At 33.6% G+C, this 21827-nt stretch overlaps 1 protein-coding gene across 1 annotated transcript in view; it reads right to left on the bottom strand.

Annotated features, from left to right (window-relative positions):
• Positions 1–1607: 1607 nt before the first annotated feature.
• Positions 1608–21827, bottom strand: part of LOC150084809 (uncharacterized) — a 360370-nt gene continuing 340150 nt past the window's right edge. Inside the window, exons 15-16 of the mRNA XM_090376620.1 lie at positions 15301–15755; positions 1608–1865 (exon numbers count right to left, since the gene is read on the bottom strand). Coding sequence (XP_090232746.1) covers positions 15550–15755 — 206 coding nt within the window. The 3' untranslated portion in view covers positions 1608–1865; positions 15301–15549. The remainder of the gene's footprint in view (positions 1866–15300; positions 15756–21827) is intronic.

The following is a 21827-nucleotide window of genomic DNA, read 5'->3' as shown; positions in this document are numbered from 1 at the left end:
AATAAGATTATACAGTCTCTGATTTTTTTTTTTTTTTTAAAAGCTGCCTGCTAACATTAAAAGGTTGAACAGCTTGATATGATAGTATTTCTCTGAAAGGCCACTTATACTTTTAATGTAATAGTGCTGATATCTCAGTGAGTATCTGCTCTTCAGTAAGTGCAAACGTAAGATTGCCTTTAGCTTATGAGTATGGCAAATGGATTTCATTTGCCAAAACTCTAGTAAACCTGAAGTGTATTAGTACAGCCTTTTTGATAAACTTATTTGTTTAAAAGCAATGACTCTTAAAAGAAAGTTTATATTTGAACCATATCATTTACCTGTGGCATCTGAAATGAATTGCTGCTAAATATGTGAGAATAAAAGGTAATGTCCTCAATTTACTAACCTAATGTATAATTTTAAATGGTGAAGCATTTGGGTGCAAGACATATGAAATAAGTAATACAAATGTGAAAATTCACTGCAGAAAATTTTGGTTTTGATTAATGAATAAAAATCCAACCATGTTCCAAGCAATATACCCTTTATTAATTAACATGGTTTCAGTGCCCTTGGTCATATACCAGCAACAGAATCATTTGTAGTTACATTACTAATGACAGGAGATTTTTTAGCATATCAACATTTCTGTTGCTAATACTGCAGCACTCCTTAATTTAATTATAAAACTAAGTTTTCATTTATACACTTTATACATAGTAAAACTGTAGCCTTCCTTTTAATCATATCCAAGGCACTATTTCACAATATCTCAACATTTACTGTACAGTATCTTAAGTAATAAATAAAGAAAATGAAGGTTACAGTTTTCCACAACAGCATTTTAAATATACATTTTGAATTGTCAGCTGGTGTTGCGGGGAAATATAGAGAATGTGGAGGGAAGTAAGATTTTCACTGATAAATTATTTTCATAGCATGTTACATTCACTTAGTTGTATTTCTGTGAGTTTTACAAGTAACTGTACAAATGCATTTTGTATACATGGCAGCTCTCAGCTATCACACACACACATTAAAAAAAAAAAAGAAAAAAAAAAAGAAATATTTTTATTCCATAGTCAATTAACAAATTTGGCATTTAACAATATGCAGAAATGTACTTTGGGAGAGTGAAAAAAGATACTTTTAAAGTAATGTAATAAAATAATATTGCTAAATTATCTAAACGTTTTAAGGTCCCATGAAATTTTTAACTAAATACTAGAAATAATATTTTAACTAATATTATAAAATTTTTTATATAACTTACAGAAAAGTTTGACAGTGCTTGCAGTATGTATAGCTTTAGAGAGCCCAGAAAGGGCTAGATGAAAATTCACCTTTGACTTTTTTTTTTATCCTATCCAAAATTATCTGCCAGCTCTTCATGTATACAGATATTAAAACATGTAATTTTTTTTTTACAATGTGCATTAACACAGAAAATTATGATAAACTTATGAATTCATAAAATTTTAACTGGAACATAAGACTGTCACTTAATGCAGACAACAGGTTTGATTTCAGGCAGTTGCTAATCATTAGAGGGAACTTGTTTACAAGTGTTAAAATACTTTATTTACACATGCTTCAATTGTAGTTTTACATATAGGGGAATAAGGGCATATTTTGTACAATTAATACTGAACAATACCCACAAGGAACTCATCCATACATCACTACTGTTACAAGTGCTACAGAAACATATCACATTAGTGTTCCCAGAGATCAGTTGTCCACTTCAAACTATATCACCATCATTATGAGATCTGCTGGCAGCTGCTTGTTTTCTATACCACCAGTCACCAGTGTATCTCTTTTTATGAACTTCGGTGAAGTTTGTACCACTAGCATCCTTGCCTTCCTCAACATGTATACTGTGAGAAAATAGTCTACATTATTATATGTGACATAATTATACTTTGAGCAAATTCAAACTTAGTTTGCATTTTTTAGTCAAGGCTAATTTTGTTTTATCCAGTAATAAGCAATCATAATATCTATTTTATCAGCAGTATTAAGCAGGAAAAAAAAAATCTTTGTAGCACACACTTAACTTTCACCAATTTAAGTTTTATATATATAAAAGATTAAATCTAGAGTATCAAAAACATGTTTCATATCATGGTTTGTTCACTTTTTGCAATTTTTAAACAAGGCATCGTGTGGGGGAGGATATATCTGCCATCTCTGCAACAGTAACATATTCATTATATTTGGAATATATATATATAAATATGTAACACAGACAACCCTGTGGGGGATAGTAGATATACCCCCAATACCCTTTGTTTAAAAATTGGAAAAGAGAATGAACCAGGAAATTATCACTGCTCCCTCTTCACACTGTTACCAACAATCATTTGGGACAGGGAATATACCTGCCATATGCTCTTGTTTAAAAATCAGAATAGTGATAATTGGACAGTGTGCAAAAGGCAGGCAATGATAATTTCCTGCTTCATTTACTTTTTTTTTATTTTAAACAAGGACATGGGGAGAGGGGGATATATCACCTATCTCTGCAAAGTTGCCTGGGTAACATTCACTATATTTAGAGTAGCTAATATACAGTACTTTAGTGATAATGGAAAATAATTTGTAAATGTGATTATCAAATGGACTTTTACCAACACAAACTGTTAAATACTAAGATATACAGTACTTCAGTCAGATAATGGTAAAGATTGGGCTTCACCACGTACATCAATAAATCCTATCATTTACTGTATTTTGGCCTTTTACAGTAACATATATAAGTCTGTCCATAAGTAATTGCCTCCTTAGCCATAAAAGTATAAAAACAACAGATATAAGTTTTTTTTTATAAGATTTATCTTATAATAAAATGATATAAAAATATATAAAAATAAATGATATAAGTTTATAACTTTAGTTTAAATTTATATCATTTATTAAACAAACTGGAAAGCATGTATACATTATTCTATGTGTCCACCTTACTAAACAGTTTTGCCATCATTCTTGTCACACAGTGGCAATCCTAGGTAGGGGTTATAAGCAGTGGTACATTATACCGTCATGGAGCCCAAGGCAAAATGGAATTTAGAGGCCCCATCTAAATTAAAACTAATAAAGAACATTTTCAGTTTCATTTTATTGTGAACAAAGCAAACAAATTATATGACGTATGAACTAAATATAAAATTTAATAAAAATCAGTAAACCCATTTTTGAAAAAAAAAAAATAATAATAATTTTCAGATTAAGTAAAGTTCATTGACCTTGGCAGGTAGAAAATTCAGTTTCCAATAAAAATCTCCTTAAAAACAGCAATTTTGGGACTCCCTTCTGATTGGGGTTCCTAGGCAGATATATATATATATATTGTGTATAGGATAACATGGCACTGGTTATAAGCTCATGTAGATTTTTTACTGCTACACAATGATTAAAGCTTAATGATGCTCTGAACACTGCTCTAGCTCCCCACTTTAGAAAATCCTGGCACTACCACTGTTTCCACACATGCACTGTAGCAGTAAAGGCATAACCCAGTTACAAAAAAATTGTCACCCAAGAGATGACACGGGCCGATTATTGTATACAGCAGAAACTCGATTATTCAGATTAAATAGGGATGCAAGACATCCGGATAATGAAAAATCCATATAATTGAACAAACAAGATGTGTTACATGTAATTTTAATACATATGTTTTATTAAAAATATTTAAACTACATAATAAAATAAATAATTATATAATAGTAACACGTATGTACATAAATAAAATTGTTTCTTGAAAAAGTCACTTAGTGACATTTGTTTAGGTTGCTCTTTTCATAGCTGCCAAATCACGTACACTTTTTAAACATAAATGTTGGCTTGTGTCACATTCTTCCTGTTTCTCAAACCACTTCATAGCAATTTCAATTTTCTACACACTGAAAAGCTTCAGAATGTGAAGAACCAATATCATCTTCTTGGTCCTGTTCCTCTACTTCCATGTTTGACAGGACTTAATTATTTCATCATCATTCAAAATTTAGAATCCATGATTGTCAAAATCACAATTTAACCACACATTGACATTTTCTTAATTTAATGTTTCCATGACTTCTTTTATAATGTTTTCATTTGTCTTACTGTCACTAGAAGTTCCTAGTGGCCTTTTGAAGATTTTGTTCAGTGATTTTTTTCAACGTTGACACATCTGTGAAATTCCACCCTTCTGCTAACATGTAGCAACCTTTAAGTTGATTTTTTTTAAAGAAATTTATAACAGATTCCTCATCATTATCATCAGCTAATAAGAGCCCCAGAATGAGTTTTTGATAGTGGCGTTTTAGTGTTTCCATTACACACTGATCCGTTGGTTGTATTACAGATGTAACATTTGGTGAAATAAATTTAACTGTAACCATTTTATCGACAGATGTGAAGGTGCATTATCAAGTAAAAATAATTTTTTTTCCCCTTCTCTACCAATCAGTTTTTGACATTCTTTTACTTCCAGAATGTTTTTTAAACCATTCGTTTGAAAAATTCATCATTCATCCATACTCTTTTCTGATGATCATAAGTAACTGGAAGAAGTCTTACATTTTTGAAGCATTTAGGATTTCTTGACTTCCAATAAGAAACAATGGGAATTAATGTCTGCCAGTTGAATTGACACGAAGCATTATGGTAATGTTTCTTGCTTGTTTTGTACCCTGGTGCAGTACTCTCGTGGCGTGGGGTTAATGATCTGTTGGTGAGTGTGTTCCAATTTAAACTAGTTTCATCAGCATTATAAATGAAGTCTTCATCATATCCTTCTTCCTCTACAAACAACTTCAGTGTTTCTATATAAAAGTGTTTGCTAAAGATGTGTCAGCAGAAAGCTGACATGAATTTCAAGTTTTCTAATACCATGTCATGCCTTAACTTCCTAAGCCAACCAAACTTGCTTTTGAAGCTTAGTCTATTTAATTTTGTATTAAAAAATATCACTTTCTCATATAATGAAGGACCAAATATAAGGACAAGTGGATTTTTAGAGACATATTACAACTGACGTTGTGGTAGGCTTGTAATAAATTCTTATTCAAGATTTTATAGTTGTCTGCTCTGTTATTCAAAAATTTTTTTTTGCAAACTTTATTGAAGGGTTTCCAGTTCCACAAAGGATTTATCATAGTTTCAAGATGTTTATCTTTCAGTAACACTCTGATCTGCAGGCCAGCAAATACACCTTCTTTGATTTTGGCATCACTGATACATGGAAACTTTAGTTTTAAATATTGAAAGCCATCTATGTTCCTGTCCATATCTTTCATAAAATTTTTCATTGGACCTAACTGTATGTGAAGCAGTAGTAAAAATATGTTTGCTCAACAAACTAGTGGCCTATAGATGACATTTTGCTTTTGAGGTACAGCATATGGCCACAAAATGAATCTTCCATAATAGCAAAATATGAAGAAAACTCATTTTGTCATTTACAAAATATAGCTATAGTTGTATCTTTTTTTTTTTTTTTTTGCAGTATATTCCAATTTCTTTAGCCTAAATCCCAAAAAGCTCTGCCTGTGCCTTAGATGGGTTTAAATCATACACAGAACTATTTAGTTCTCTTGGAGTTTATAAGGCTTACTGAGGTATGGGCATTTTATTCTGATTCAGAGTTTTCCATTGGGGCTTCTGTGTTTAGCTCTTTTATTAACAGATTTGGAAGGAATGGGTAATTCATTACTGCGTAATGGTTGACAGGATATTTGGATACTTTTTTTTTCTTCTGATCTTTCCCTTTCAGTTCTTCAATAATAGCAGTTGTTGACATAATTGGTTGGCTCCTTCCAACACCACTGGAACAGCGAATGGCAGTGATACTTTACTTTTTTTTTTTTTTAAGTAGCCTTTGAAATGTGAAGCTTAATTTGTTTAGACCACCTAATATGCAAATTGTCTGTGAGATTTAATTGTGTAATCAATGAATTAACATATTGATGTGACATTTTAAAAGCATGTTCAACTACAAATGACATCAAAAATCTGTGAGAAGAATTTTTTAATGAGTAATATGTTAACCCAAACACTTAATTCCAACTGACTACTCCCATTTGGGAGATTTGCTTTATTTAAACATCTGACAGGAGCAAATGGGAATAGAATAGCCTAGAAACTGTTGGTAACTGGCCACTGGAGAACTAGAAAACTGACTCCAGAACTTCTCAATCTGCAGTCCATCTAATATGAACAGATATGCCAAAATCTAAAATATCTCATGAACTTAAGTGTGTGAGATATTTAACAAAATATCTTGCCTGCTTAATTTGCATTTTTTAACAAAATCATTGTTAAAAAATACTAAGTCCACCTTATTTGTACTGAAAACATTTTTCATTATTGTTCAGTGTAATTAATATAGTTTTTATTGTTTTGGGTTATTTACTGTCTGCTTTTTTGTGTAATATGGGATATCGTTTGGTAAATTAGCCTCTTCTGCTATTATTGTAACTTGAATTCAAAAAATCAAGTAGATCTGTGTTTGCTTATACATCTTATAAGCATGTGATGTAATTAGATGAATCTGCAATCTTGATTCAGTTATTTTTAATCTTGTTTTTGTGTATATTTTTTGTATTTTTTTTTTTCCCTCCCCAGACCCTCCTGTTGATCATTGTTTCATTCTTAGAATATCTAGTTTACAAGGGTTCCAGAAACCTGTAAAATGAAAAATTATGTAATTTAATGTTTTAATGAGTAACTACTGCCCTTCCCTCCCCACAAATAATTTATTCATGTTTCGGTTATTTTCTTTGTCAGTGCTATATTTGTTCAAAGTAATTTGGGACATCTGTGGAGAAGATCAGTAATGTTAAATCCAGAGATTGCAAATGACAGGCACCTGGCATAAATTTTCTTTCCACAAGCATAAGTTTCAAATTTTGTTTTTATCAGGCATTGTAATACAATATTTGCAAATGTTTATTTGGATTCAAAGAAAAATCATGAAACATTTTCTCATTTATGTTTTAGTACTCGGAACTATTATTTTGGGTATCCAATCAATCAGTGTGTCTCATCTCTTTTTCCTGCCAAGCATTGGTTCTTAAAGAAATATCATAGACTTTAAGAGGTGTGGTATTAATATGAAAGTTATTTCTTGCATTAAAATAAATAAATAAATGCTGTCGAAATTAAAGTGATATCTCAAAAAACAAGTTAGTTGCTAAAACTGTTGGCTTTCTTGCACAAATTCTCATCAAAATGACAAAAACTGATGTTTTATGCCATTTCTGTAGAAAGTCAGCTTTAAAAGCAAAGCAGCAATATTGAGTATACTGCTTGTTTTCTGAGATATTACTTCCATTTTGATGGTTTTTATAATTTTCAACAAAACACCAGAAGATCATGTCTTGGTGATTTCTAACCTGTTATTGATCACTTGGGAAGTATTCTGACACCCCCCCCCCTGCTCTGATTTAATTTTAAAACCATTTTGTTGACTCTAATAATAATTCTCAATATTTTTCGATGTAATTTTTTTTCCCCATGGTTTCTCCATTTAAAATTAGGGCTCTGTTGAACAGATTGAAAATGTTATAATGTTTGCAACATCTTATATATATATATATACAATTGAGAATGAGTTAAAATTTTAAATTATTTCTAGAAAAACTACATCTTACTGTGTGTTTTTTGAATCCTGATATGGTAGTTGAAAGGCATTTAAAAAAAAATTCAGGTACTAAAATTGTATTAAATCAGGCACTGCTCTCTGCTAATATGTGCTTTCATGTCCACTGTGTAGTTCAATTCACCCTTCCCTTCACATTCCTGTACCACTAGGGATAGACAAGAGAATTTCCAGAGTTGCTAAAAGGCATATCATAAAAGTATCTTATGTAGTAAATGAGAAGCTCAAGTAGATCCTCAGCTCTCCCACCCTCATTTCACCAAAGAGGTCAGGGACAGTAACCAGATGAACTAGCAGTGTGGCAAGCATTACACAGGGCTGTGAAGAATAATTAAAATTGCAACCATTGCTGCCTTATTTCTAATGTAGTTAGCAAACAGCATGGTTATACATAGGTAGCCAATTAGGAGAATGAAACACTTTATTACATAGTGGTAATTCAATGGCTTTCTTGTACACTTTAAATTGAATAATGTGCTAATCAACCTGGAGGCATGTGTGTTTTTGAGACCTGACACAATTTCAGCAACAATACCGTGCCCTTTGTCGACTTGGTCCACATTGCTGAAACTCCCAGTACCTTTCAAGGACAGTGATTTCTCTGCTGAAAATTTCAGAGATCTCTTTTAGTTTTCATGTAAACAGGAAAAATGCAGGATGGAAAAAGAATTAAAAATTACCATCACCTCTTGTGTACAATTATTGAAGCACACTGGCTTTTTATGGCAGCACCTCAATTGTTACATTCTTTGGGTTTATGTTATTGAAGAGTTTGGCTAATATCCAGTTTCTGAAAGAGGTTTTTGATTTACATTTTCCTTGCTAACAGTAAAGATAACCTTAAAAAAAACATGTTGTAAAGTGCTGCAGAGGGTGTTTTATTTTACAAAATAATTAAACATATTTTTAATATAATAGACTGGGCATTCACATTTGTTTTCATAATAATGATGGCATAAGAAAGTGAACAATTCTGAATTATTTTTTGATTTTTAGGGATATAAATGGGGTTACTTTTTCTAGGTGTACATGGAAACCATTAAATGTTTTATCACTATGTAGTAAAGTGTGTTGTCTAGTAAAAGTGTGAATTCCTTACTGAGATAATTTGTTACAACTGTTCATTGAATTTTTTTTTTTTTTCACTAAAGCTTAAAGTGAATTGATTCTTTCTTTCTATTAAGCTGAAGTGTACGGACCAAGGACTACAAAAGCATATATTATGACATATTTCTTGCAATTGGGGTTCATCTCTGCCCTTTCAAAACTACATTAGAAGAATGTATTTTCCTTTACATAGAAATCTACTGGAGGAAATTACCAGTGGATTTGCAGTGTTTACAAGTGCAACCTATGCATTTATCAAACCACTTTGGAAAGAAATTTGGATACCATATAATGACACAGTGCAGTGAATTAAAGATTGCCAACCCCTAGACTAAAGTACATAAAAACAACCTTTAAGGGATTTTTTTTTTTTTTTTTTATGTAAACTCATAAAGCATCAGAAACCACACCAGAAAAGAGTAAACCCATCATCGCCCCTCAAATGGTTAAATTTTAAAATTAGGGGCCTTATTTGTAAGGAAATTACTTGCTGTTAAATTGCAATAACTTGCATATGCAGGGCATCTTAAAATGTATTTACAAGAAATTAAACTGGAGCATACACACTTTGTCTTTGTTGTAACCTTCATGGCAGTGCCTTGTTGAGTTAATAAAGTGGCCACAGGAGTGTAATTGCTTTTAACACCCAATGGGCTGCAAGCTTTTACTGGAAGCATATGGGCTCAGTCTTACAATATGTGAATTTGCATATGTTACAGCGGGAAATTACTCTGGCATAATGTATGTTATGTAAGTCTGTTCCTTTATTATCAAAATTTTGAGGTGCTGCCATTTGAGTGATCACTTGTGCTGCTTTGTAAATAACACTGGCTTCATGTTACATACTTGAATCTTAATTCTAAATAGACTGTACAAAAAATAAAAAATACCAGGTTATAATAATAAAATTACAGTGGACTATCACTGTATCTGTTCATTTTTGCCTCATGCACAGTAATAGAGAAACCATGTGTTGGTTTGGAGCTAGTATTATTATTTGCTGAGATATTCTACTATCCCCCAGGTCAGGAAAATATCATAATATGATATTGTCTTCATATTATGAAGACAGGGCTATTGTTTGGTGCTATAAAATGATATTGAATATAACTGATGATAACTTACAGAAAATTAAAATCACAAAGCTATCAAGAAATCTTTTCTGTTACTTTTTTTCAGTGCATGTCTGAAGAAGTGATGGTTTGGAGATTCTTAAAAGGCTTTGTAATTAGAGTACATACAAATACAGAACTTTGTTTTTTATAAAACCCCCAAACATGAAATATATAATCTGCATTACTTAGTACCATATATGGGTTGAAGATTGAGAAGACAGAAGATACTTGTTAATCTACAGAAATTCAAGCCTAATGTTATTTTCAAGAAATACATGTGAAGAAAGGTGTTCCAAAGAACAGAAGTAGAAAGGATAAATGAGAAAAAGTTAGTTCAAGTCTGGAGTTCGATAGTGAATGGATGTTGAAAAGTTGAGGTTCATATTCAAACTGATTTCGAAGAGAAGGGTGGAATTACTGATGCCAATTCAGAAGAAGAGTGCCCGCAGGAGTATATACAGTGAAGGCATGAAGCAGAAACCCCATAGAATGGGGTATTAATTAACTTGAATGCCCTCTTTTGAACTGAGTCAAGGAGCCTTGGAGGTTTTGGGAGCACCACCCAAGATGTGGAAACAATATTCCATAGTAGAGCAGAATAGAGATCTGTAGAGGGTCCGTAGCTGTTTTAGAAGGAAAGTAATGCTGACAGTGAAAGAAAAAAGTAAAAGTCCAGTATTTTTGATGCAGAGAAAGCAATATTTGAGATTGCTTATGCCAAGAGAGAGAGTAGAAGTAAGGATAATCTCCAATAGAGATCTAATCTTGCATAGGGATCTGTACCATTGAAGATGAGCATGCAGGTAGCAGACTGTTTTGTAAAAAAAATAAGATGAAGTTTTAGAAGGATTAAAATTAACTGAGTATTTTAATCCCACTGGAGCATTTAACCTGTGTTCAGCATTTAAGGAATTGGTAGTGGATATTCCAGAAGTTGAAACTTTCAGTTGAACAAGGCTTCTCAAACTGGAAGGTGAATGGAATGTGCTATTGGCAGAAAAACTGTGGGTAGGATTTCCAGTCAGTCAAAGGTTATTAATACACAAGAGGAAATGAGTGGAAGAAAGCAGTGAACATGGTAACACAGACATTACTTGAAAAGTTAAAAAACCAAGAGAAAACTGGCTACCCATTTGCAAAAAAAACAGATAGCTATCCATAAAATGGTAGCCCTTATAACAAACATTATCAAAAGCCTTGGAAATGCCAAGTGACTGCATGAGTTTCACCAAATTTTTCAGAGATGAGTAATATGTAATATAAACAATATCTTTACATCTGATCAATGAACCCCAATATCACCAGTGGATCAACACTGGCAGAATCCATATTGGGAAGGGTTCACTGATCAGATGTAAAGATATTGAGAGGAATGGATTTGTCATCCCCCTCTTTTTAAAAATAAACTGGCAGGATATGAGCAAATTTCCATACAGTAGGAAAAACATAATGGTGAGTGTAAAAGGACAATAAATACAGGAGCAAGCACACATTTTGGGAACAAGTTTAGAAATGCTATAAGGACCTGGAGCTTTTTTGGCATCTAGATTCCAAAAGAAGAATATTAGATTATAATAACAATCTGTTGGAAGAATATGGGGCACTTAGTGTTTGGTATGGTAAGAGGTGATTTACCAAGATCACTGATACAAGAGTTGGAAGAAAAGTAGGATTTTAATAAGCTTTAGTTTTAGCTAAGGATGCAATAGAACTATGAGGTTATAAAGAGGTAAAATTATAGGTGGACTGAAGTTGTTGCCAGTATCTTTGGCTAGAGACCAGAAGGCTCAACTGCCATTTGAACAAGAAGCAGATTTTATACTTTTAGCCTGTTGAGAATTGAGTTTGGATTGAATAATAATTGTTTTGCAACTGTTACAAGCCTCAGTTATTGTTGTTATGCAAATTTCATGACACAAGGGCAACTATGGCCAATATGCATCTCTGAGTCACTATGTTCATTTTAATGATTTATGGATATATCAAAGTGCATTTATTATTCCAAAATGTTTAATATATATAAAGAGCTCGCTTAGGTTTGCTTCGTCACCAAGTATATGAAAGAGGGTTAGGGAAGTTTGCTAATGATTGGAAGGAAGTGGTTCGAATGGCTGAATAGGATGGACAATCAATCAGGATGTGCCTTACTGTAAGTTGTATCTGACAGACAAGCCTTAGTATATGCAGAGTATGAAGCTGGCAATTGGATTCATGCCAAGTGCAACATTCTTATCTTTGAACACCTTTGGCACATTTATTGGTAAACCAAGATTTAGATAAAGAATGAGATTTTAGGATGGAATAAAGGATTCCATTCCTACAAGAATTATCTCACTGGTATGATTGAGATAAAACAGTAATCCAGCAAAGGAAAAGAAGTCATGCACTCATGTTCTTTCACTTTCTTGTGGTGCCAAACAAAATGAGACTGAGAATGGCAATTAGAAAGAGGCTCCATTAGAAAAGAGACCATAACCAAATTGTGTCTGAGATGCTAAGAGGACAACTAGCATTAATTGTGTACTTTGAAGGGTTTTTGGTGATCAAAAGATCAAGAGTGTTGAGTGTGGTTAAGATTGTCTAGTATTCTGGCAGGTAAATGAACAAGTTGAAGGTCATTAGTAATTGAAAAGTCTCACCAGCTGGCTCCCCATAACTAGAAAATTAAAGCCAACTGGAGTAGTGAACATCAAAATCACCAAGAAACTTTGCTATTAGCAGGACTGGATTAAGGATGAAATAGGCTCCTGACCATATATAGATAAATTTGAGGCTCTTTCCCTGGCCATATTTAAATTTAAGGCCCCTTTAATATATATATATATATATCTATATATATATATTGCATATACATATGAATACAAATACTACATAGGTTTTTATATTTATATTGTGAATAATAATTCCTTGATAAAAATGTAAAATAAGAGGTTAAAAATATTTTGATTTTTGACTTGAAAAATAAAGTAATAATAAAAACAATTTTAATAAAAACTTAACTTTTTTATTGTACAATAAAAAGGTATAAGAATAAAATTTAAACACTTAACAATTTAAGTTTAAGTATGCTTTTATATTACACATTTAAAAAGGTTTATTGTTATTATTATTAGAAATTTTTATCACTACTTTAGAAAATATTTACACTGAAAATGAGGCCCCTGGTTTGGCCGTAGCATTAACACGGCCCTGGCTGTTAGCTTGGAGAATGTCCACTTTCAAAGGAAGTCAAAAACTAAGTGATTTGTAAAGTTGGGAAAACTATAGAAGCAAGGGATGCATTTGACAGAATGGACTAAAGGAATTTTAAGCCTGAGGAGATTCCACTTTAGGAAGTCTCTGATATCAGAACAGACATGCATACTGGTTTAGTTTATTTGGATGTTTACACTTGCACTGTGTTTAATACAGTGCACAAGTTATTTTTTTAAAGATGATTTCATTCTGATGCATATGGTGTTCTAAGGAACTGCTTTTCCAGTTTTTACACTTTTCTCAAAACCAGTATACCTGTGAAAGTACACTGGTTTTGCTATTTGTCACTTATTTGGAGAGGTCTAGGTTGGAGTTGATGACTGGGGGAATTTCTTAAGGTCTCTTCAATGGGGCTGTAGTTAGCTGATCTCAGATGAGGGCAGTTTTCCCAAGGTTTCTGAGTTTTTTAGCCCACATAATATCAAATCAATCCCTGAACACACACATGTACAGCCATAATACAGAATGGAGCAATATAGGTTCTAAGTTGCTGATACTACTCAAAACCAACAACTATGTCTTCAATTCTTATTTTATGATTGATCTGAATAATTCTAATATGAGAAGTCAAGTTCATTATTTGTTGATATGCAAGGACTCCCAAATCTTTTGTCACCTTCAATGATATTGCATCCATCTTTGTGAAGCACTTGTACCATTCAAGTATCCTTTCTCCTGCTGAAACATTTCCACTATATGCATCAATAATTGCTTCCCCTGAGGTTGCATTTTTAAAAAAAAATTATTTACCACCAATAACAAATAAAAAATACTTTGTGTTGGATGCAGGGTGGCCATATTTTGAAAATTGGTAAGCGGGACAACTTGAAACGAAATGTGTAGTATAGCATTTTTTCCTTCAAAAAGTAAAAGAAAAATATAACATTACAATTAAAATGCATTTTTTTTTATCAATCATAGTATTTATTTGTTATATGATTGTTAATATGTATTTGCCTTATATAAACTATAATATTATTTATAACAGTTATTTTAAAAATAGCAAGGAAGACTACTTTTACTTTATATATTTTTTGTTTAGATTTTTCTAGTTTTTAAATTCTGAACAGGACATGTTATAGTTTTCTTTCACCATAAGTTCGGCTTCTAAATTTTCTATAAAAGGTGGTTTCTCTCTTTCTGATGAAGCATTTGAATTTGGAATGCTTAATATAGAGCTTACAATTTGAGACAAATTATTTGCCTCCAGAAACTTGGAGAAAAACTGCACCCATTTTTTTTTTATCAACACACATTTTCTTTTCTTCATTACTCAGTGACTAAAAAATGCCTTTGGACTTTCTCATTGTTCTCTTGTTAACAGAATTAATTTTTAACACATCCATTAGATTTCAATAAGAATTAATTAAAAATACGTAAAAATCAATAAAATAACAGTTTTTCCTGTCTTATCCGGGACAAATGATGGTATTATCAGGAAGCTGGACTTTAAATTCTAAATTGGGACAATCCCAGCCATATTGAGACGGTTGGCCACCCTGGCTGGATGTGAACCTAAAATGCTGCCTACTCTAAAAAAATACTAGACATTCTAGGTTACAAAATAAAGTCTTGCCTATTCAATTTTTTTAGCAAATTCAGTTCAGAGCTTATTGTTCCTACCTTGTATTATTTACACAAGCTAATCAAAACATCTGCTAATGCTCCATTAATAGAAAAAATGGGTCTCAGATCAAGTTAAAAACATTATCATAGTTGTTCAAGATTAAGTAAGTTGGCCCTTTTGTAATTACTGCTTAGAACCAATAAATGAAGAATTTTGTCCATTTATAAGGATGGGAGGAAAGAGAGAGAATTCCCATTATGCCTTTCACACAAGAGATGCATATTAAATATGCAAGATATATAAATCAGAAAATTAATTTAATTTAAGTGTTGATTAAATAATGGATGTTATTAAATATGAAATGCAAAACAAAGGTGTTAATAAATACATCAGTTGATAAGTAAATGTTATGAAGTTGAACTAAACAAATTTAATATAGTTAAATAATTATCAGAACAAAGCGAAGTGCTTAATAGAAATAAGAATTATGATTTAATGAATGTTTATTTCCACACTTGCATCTCAACTCCACTAAAGTCCATTTCATAAGAGACACATTGTTTTTATGCAGATCGTAAAATGGTTATAAATTAAACTAGAACATGAAATAAAGTTAGACTTACATTATAGCTCCACACAGTCAGCTGCCGTCTTTGTAGCTACAGACTGTATTTTCAATTTCTTCTGCCTCTCCTACAGCATCACCACCTCCCAGTACAGATGTCTACATAGTATCTGATCATCCCATACTGGAATCAGTAGGTTAGCTGAACACACAATTAGTGTAATTGTCTGGTGTGGCACACAAAGCTGACTGATTATTGCTCCTCTGGTCATCTTCCCCACTTCCTACTTGTTTGCCAGCTAATCAGTCAATAAAAATCTAATAGTCTGCAACATAATAGTCCAGTGCAGCACACCTCCTCTTCTGATCTCCTCAAGTTCCTGTCTGTTCTCCTTAAGTAGCATCCCCTTGCTGACACTGGTTGCCTGTTGATTGGTGTTGGACTATGCTGTCTTCTCCCATTTGGAGAAGTTGGGGTACGGGCAGGTGCAGATTGGCTCCGTTTGCTTGAACCTGAAAATTATCAAATAGAGAACAGAGATGATTGATATTATATTTTCCTTATACATGTCTTCAAAGGTAGCAAAAAAGATTTTAGATGAAGAAAAGGTAATTTTGCTACTTAAGTAGAAAATTACAAGTTTGGTTGCATACTAGAAATTTTCATTAGTAATATTCCATACTTACCAACTTACGAATATTACATAAACTTCAAGGAAAATGTGTCTTTTACAATTGTATTCCTTTTTTTTTTAATATGAATTTCACTCAAGTTTGTATTGTTGTTCCAATACAAACCTACCCCTGGCGCCTCCGTAGCCAGGTGGGAAGGAGCAGCAGTGCGTAGAACACACTTCTTGATTAGACCAGGGTTCGAGCCCGTCACCACCAAATACAGAGGATGCGGAAAGGTCAGGGAATGACCACCGCATATCCCAGAGCAATATGGCCTTAGTTGCTAATGCTCCTAAAAACCAAATAACAAACAAACCTACCAAAAAAAAAAAAAAAAATCTTATTTTCAACCATACAAACCAAATTATGTTTAAAATTGGTTTATCACATTTCATAATGATAAGCTTTCCAGTTATGCTGTATGACATGCATAAATAATAATAATAATTATTATTATTAATAATGTGGAAGAAATTCTTCATTATTCTAGTGCAGTCTGGTAGAAAGCAGCAACATGTATTAAAATATTTACAAATGGGAGGCAGATTATTGCATTTAGAGGTGGATTTGAATCAAAAGAGTCACCTTTGGCCATGTGGAGAGTTGGCTATCTCTTGTTCCACAACTTTTGTGACCCCTAGATTAATTATTACTGTGCAACTGCACTTCAATTTTTGGCATTCTGTGTTGCACTTCTCATTCACAAACTGATATTTCAGTTTCTTGATTGTAATTATTGGCCATGATCACTATTGTTAATGCTGTGTCCTTGTAAAGCCTATTTGTTAACTATATCATAACCTCTACCAGGCTTTTCTGCTGCATATCCTTTATCATATGTAAAACCATTTGGGAAATAAGGTTACAAAACTTAATTGTCATTCCTTGCGTACAACCTTTATGCACCGTTGCCAACTGCATTGAAATCCATTTACGCACATAAGCTGTTCTGTGAAGACAACCATTGTGAAAGTGGCAGTTGCAGCACACTTGGGATTATCTTGCTGTGTATAGCCTATGCCAGTGTTCTGTGGTTTCATTGCAGAATCAGTTTTTTTTTTTTTTTTATAAAACACCTAGTGAGCATATCTAAAAAATGGGTTGAATCAGTTCTATCTATGTATAGTAGATCAAACTGTACTTGTGAATCGTAACACAACAGATGTGCATTCATTCTTAAACAGTTGTATGTACAGAGTGCATTACGTCTCAGTGCCAAGCCACTGACAGGTTGAGGAAATTATTTCTACCCCGATGTTTCTTTTTGCTGTGCAGTGGGTTTAAACAGTAAAGTCATTGCTGTTGTCAATCCACAATAGTTATAGGCTGCCATGTTGGCTGTTCAGTGTAGCATGAAGAATAGGGCTCAACCAATTGCTCTTATGACATGCCTAGTGACTTAAAATGTAGAATGCACAACTCCATACCTGGGCACCGCCAGTTTCATAGTGATATTTCCTTAGTACTTTTATCTTTATTATCATTTATTATTCAGTCAGGATGGATCAAAAAAGACATTTGACTGTTATTAATTTTTTTTTCTGTTTGATTTTTTATGGTGAAAGGCATCAGGTTTTATTGGAATAATGGAAATGATATGAAAGAATAAAAGTAGCAAATGTATATGCAAAATTCAAAAATGTAAACATTGTACACAAAAGGAATGAACAAGGGCTAATTTTTTTCCAGCAGTCTCAAAGTCTACAATTTACAAAACTGAAAAATTTTGATAATGTGAATAATGTGGCATATCTCCTAAAATATCTGTGCCTTCGGACAAAGGGTAGCAGAATCACTGTAGAGTTCAGCGAGTAGAACTCCTTGTGGGACACCCCATGATCATTTGAAGAGTCCTGTTTAACAGTGACTGTCAAAGTAGATTGTAAAGGAGAAATTAAAGGTTTCCCCTTGATGAGGAAATGATTTTTGCATAGGGGATTAAACTAGTTATACCCACACTATTGAAAGCTGGCTGTCTTGTTTAAATATGTAATTGATATCTCAGCTCTAAATTTTAGTTACTGTTAGGATGCAGTATGTCATGGCAAGCAGGTTTATAATTGTTGACCTTGTTTTTATTCCATAATGTATTAACTCAATCCTCCCATGATAACTCAATTCCCAGTAAATCGATTGTTGTTGAATTTTATTTGTTCTTTTAAAATGATTTGTTGAGCCCTTCCAAATTTCATTAAAATCAGACAATTATTATTTATTTACTTATTCATACATACTGCATAGGCTATCCATATACCATATATTGTAGCTGAAGCACTGGATATTGTTTTTTGCCATCCACCAGGTTGGAAGAATGAGTAGGCAATGTGGCAGATGTGCAGAAATAAAATTTTCTTGATTTGCACACAAAAATCATTGCTTTTTGCTCATTTTTTGTTATGAAATATTACTATTTTCTAATGCACTGTGTACATTAACCAACTTGTTTATTGCTTGCTTTAGTTATCAACAGGCGATAAATATTATATATACAAAAAGGAAAACATGTCAACCCCCTCCAACACAAATGGACTATTTGCGTTGTATGTATGTTACAGTAATGAGTTCCACAACATAACGTTAAGTGGAGCAAGGCCTATATAATCAGTTCACAAAGATAATCAAGATCCCATAATCCAATATGCAACTTGCTCGACCACCAGACAGATTTCATAGTATAACTTGTAAGTTGCATCCAACTATTGGTTGCTATTTCTGGGAAGGACCCTGCTACTACTTTTTATACAAAGTAAAAGTTGATTTCTAATTTACAATCAGCACTCATTCTATGATGCCTGATTATGAGAGGGACTTCTTTAAACCCTACCAAACTGTTTGTAGTAAGATATTTTCAATAAAATAACTAGTCTTTACACATGGTAGCATACTGTACTTCATATCTATAACATAAATGATATAAACTCCCCATTTCAGCTAACTCTTGGGGAAATACACAGACTAACAAATTAACGATACCTGCAGCCAGAAGTGAAACATTCTTGCACTGCCCAGAAAGCAAGGTACTGGGGATTTCAAGGCCTGCTGTGGGTCATCATGGAACAAGTACACTGGTGTTCAAAGAAAGTGCATCACCCCTTAATTGTAATTGTCGTCCGAAGAATGTAAGTATATGGCAATATTTCTTACAGATTGCATTAGATAAGATTGACACGCATAGGTGATGACATAATATTGTATCACCTGTCACTTTCAGCTTATAAGCACGCTCTGCAAGAGTTGCAGTCATTCCTTGCTTGTGTGAGGATGACAAGTTACGTGCAGTTGATGCCACGAAGAAAGAGTTCTATTGTTGCTTTAGGTGAGGAAGGATGTTCTTCCCATCATATTGCTTATAGAGTCTTGTAATCAGTCAAAAGTGAGTAGATTTCTTTCCAAACTCAATATCGGTTCTGCTGTATAACAGGAAATAACAAAACTTGAACAGGCGCAATATAGCCGAAGCTGCTCTTGCACCATTAAACCCCAAACAACAACTGGTTCTGCTGATAGGATAAAAAGGAACTGGATGCAAGCGAGTCTCTACGCCAAAACAGGACTGCATTTTGAAGCGCTTATGCCTTAAAAACCGTAAACCTTCTTCTGAGCTAAAAAGAGAATGGCAAGAACATACAGGAGTGGTAGCAAATGCAGTAACAGTCAGAAGACACCTCTTCAAAAATAGATTTGTAGCCCATCATGCTAAGAAGAAGCCCTCCTCACACAAAAAATGAAAAAGGTTGGTTGGTTGGTTGTTGTTGGTTTTTAGGAGCATTAGCAACTAAGGCCATATTGCTCTGGGATGTGCGGTGGTCCTTTCCGCACCCTCCGTATTTGGTGGTGACGGGCTCGAACCCAAATGAAAAAGGCCCGATTAATTTGGTGTAAAGAGCATGTCAAATAGACACCCTGAGCAGTAGAAATCAGTTATTTCTTGTATGAGAAGAAATTCAACCTGCATGGCTCTGATGGGAGACAAATAATTCACCGTAGACGTGAAGAATACCATCCAGACCGTATGGTGTCTACAGTGAAAGTCCCTACTAGCCAAATGATATGGGGGTGCATTTCGTATTGCGGAGTAGGTCACCTGCAGTTTATAAAAGGTTCCCTAGATGCCAATGGATGCCTGGCTATATTGGAAGGCAAATTGCTGCTAACCATTAGAGACCATTTCAACCTGCCAAGTAACTGCATCTTTCAGGGCGACTCTGCTCCTTGTCATTGGGAGAAAAGTGTAAGTAGGTGCTTCTGTAGCTACTTTAGATTCATTTCTGCATCAGAGATTCAACAGTAATGTGTTTACATTTTTTACAGGTGAAAAAAATGGTTGTAAGAATGATCCATTACAACTCTTAGCTGGAATCTGCAGTTTCCAGAAAGAAACCAAAGACCCTACTCTAATTTCAGGAAGCCATAATTCGTGTTTGGAACCACGAACTATCAGTTGATTACCTTCAGAAATTGTGCTGCTGTCATCAGGGCCAGAGGCAGTTCAACTAAATATTAGTTTGCACCTGGTGAACTTTTCATTTTGTTTTCCATTTAAAATGATAAACTGAAGAAAACTGAGGGCTTCTGATAGCATTTCAGCCATAATTGTTGTATAAAGGTTGCAGATACTCATTTTGGAATATTTTAAGAACACCTGTCAAATATTACTTAGCTTTGCCTTAACTATTAATAAATATCTTTTTGTTTATATTTCTATTTGTGATGCTAGTCATTAATGTAACATACCACTGCAAAAAAGGGTTAGAAATGTGAAAATCCTAGGTGATGCACTTTCTTTGAACACCAGTGTATATACATTTGCTGCATTAGGGTAAGTAAGAGCAAGAAGAGTTTCATGTATATTTGCATGTACACCAATGCTAAGAGCATACTACATAAATTTGATGAATTTGAAGTGCTGCTGAGGTCAGGCTGCAAGGATAACTCAGGGAATTTTATCAATGATATACAGCAATTTTTCTGACAGAGATAAGTGATTATCCCATTGAAAGGAAATGGTCAGGCCACATCTTGAATGAGTACTGCATACAGGTCTGGAGACTGTTTTAGGAAGGGTGTAGAACTCCTGGAACGGATACAGAGTGGGACAAAGTCCAGGAACCTGCAAGGTGATATGATTGAGGTGTTTAAAACTGAGGACTGAGTAAGCTCAATACTGATAAGATTCTTCTTCCTGCTCAGACTACACACAAGTGGACATAAATTCAAATTGAAGGAGGATGGTTGTAGAATAGATGTGCAGAAGTTTGCCGCAGGTGGTTGATTAATATAGTAAACTTCCTTCTGTTGTAGAAGTGCATAGCTTGAATAAATTCAAGGAAGAACTAGAAAAACAATTGGAGAGGATGGGTAGGTGAAATTGGAAGTTTTTTTTTTTTGACTGATCCAGTATAAGCTTGATTCATTGCATCATGAGTATAAATATCCAATGACGTTCTGTTAAAATGACCAGACGATCTTGGACAGAGGAGAGGATTTTGTTATATGCCACTGAAAGATAATGGATGCTTGTCTGGAGATGTGGAGTCCAACACATTGTTCTAGATAAATTTGGCAAAGATCCTGATAAATACTAGGCAATTGCCGACCGGGCTAGCCAGGTGGGTAAAGTGCCTGCCTAGCAACCCAAAGGTCGCGGGTTCGAATCCCGCCTCGGGCTTGGATCAAAGTATTGCAAAAACTTTGGGAGGTGCACTATGGCCACAGAAGCCGATGCGCCAACAACTACCAAAAAAAAAAAAAAAAAACACTAGGCAATTTATTCTATTCCGTATTTTATCGTAATCTCAACGATGATGCTGGATTCTATGCGAAAACAATTCTTGTCACTTGCCCGGGGAAGATACAAGATTTGTTTTCGTAACATGAAAGTAACGTGTCGCCTTACTAGTAAGCGCTGTT

The sequence above is a fragment of the Mastigoproctus giganteus genome, chromosome 6 (genome assembly GCF_048544385.1).
Source record: "Mastigoproctus giganteus isolate SK-2022 chromosome 6, ASM4854438v1, whole genome shotgun sequence".
In the NCBI taxonomy this organism is placed as follows: Eukaryota; Metazoa; Arthropoda; class Arachnida; order Uropygi; family Thelyphonidae; genus Mastigoproctus; species Mastigoproctus giganteus.
The sequence above is the reverse complement of the archived record's forward strand: the minus strand, read 5'-3'. Positions and strand labels throughout refer to the sequence as shown.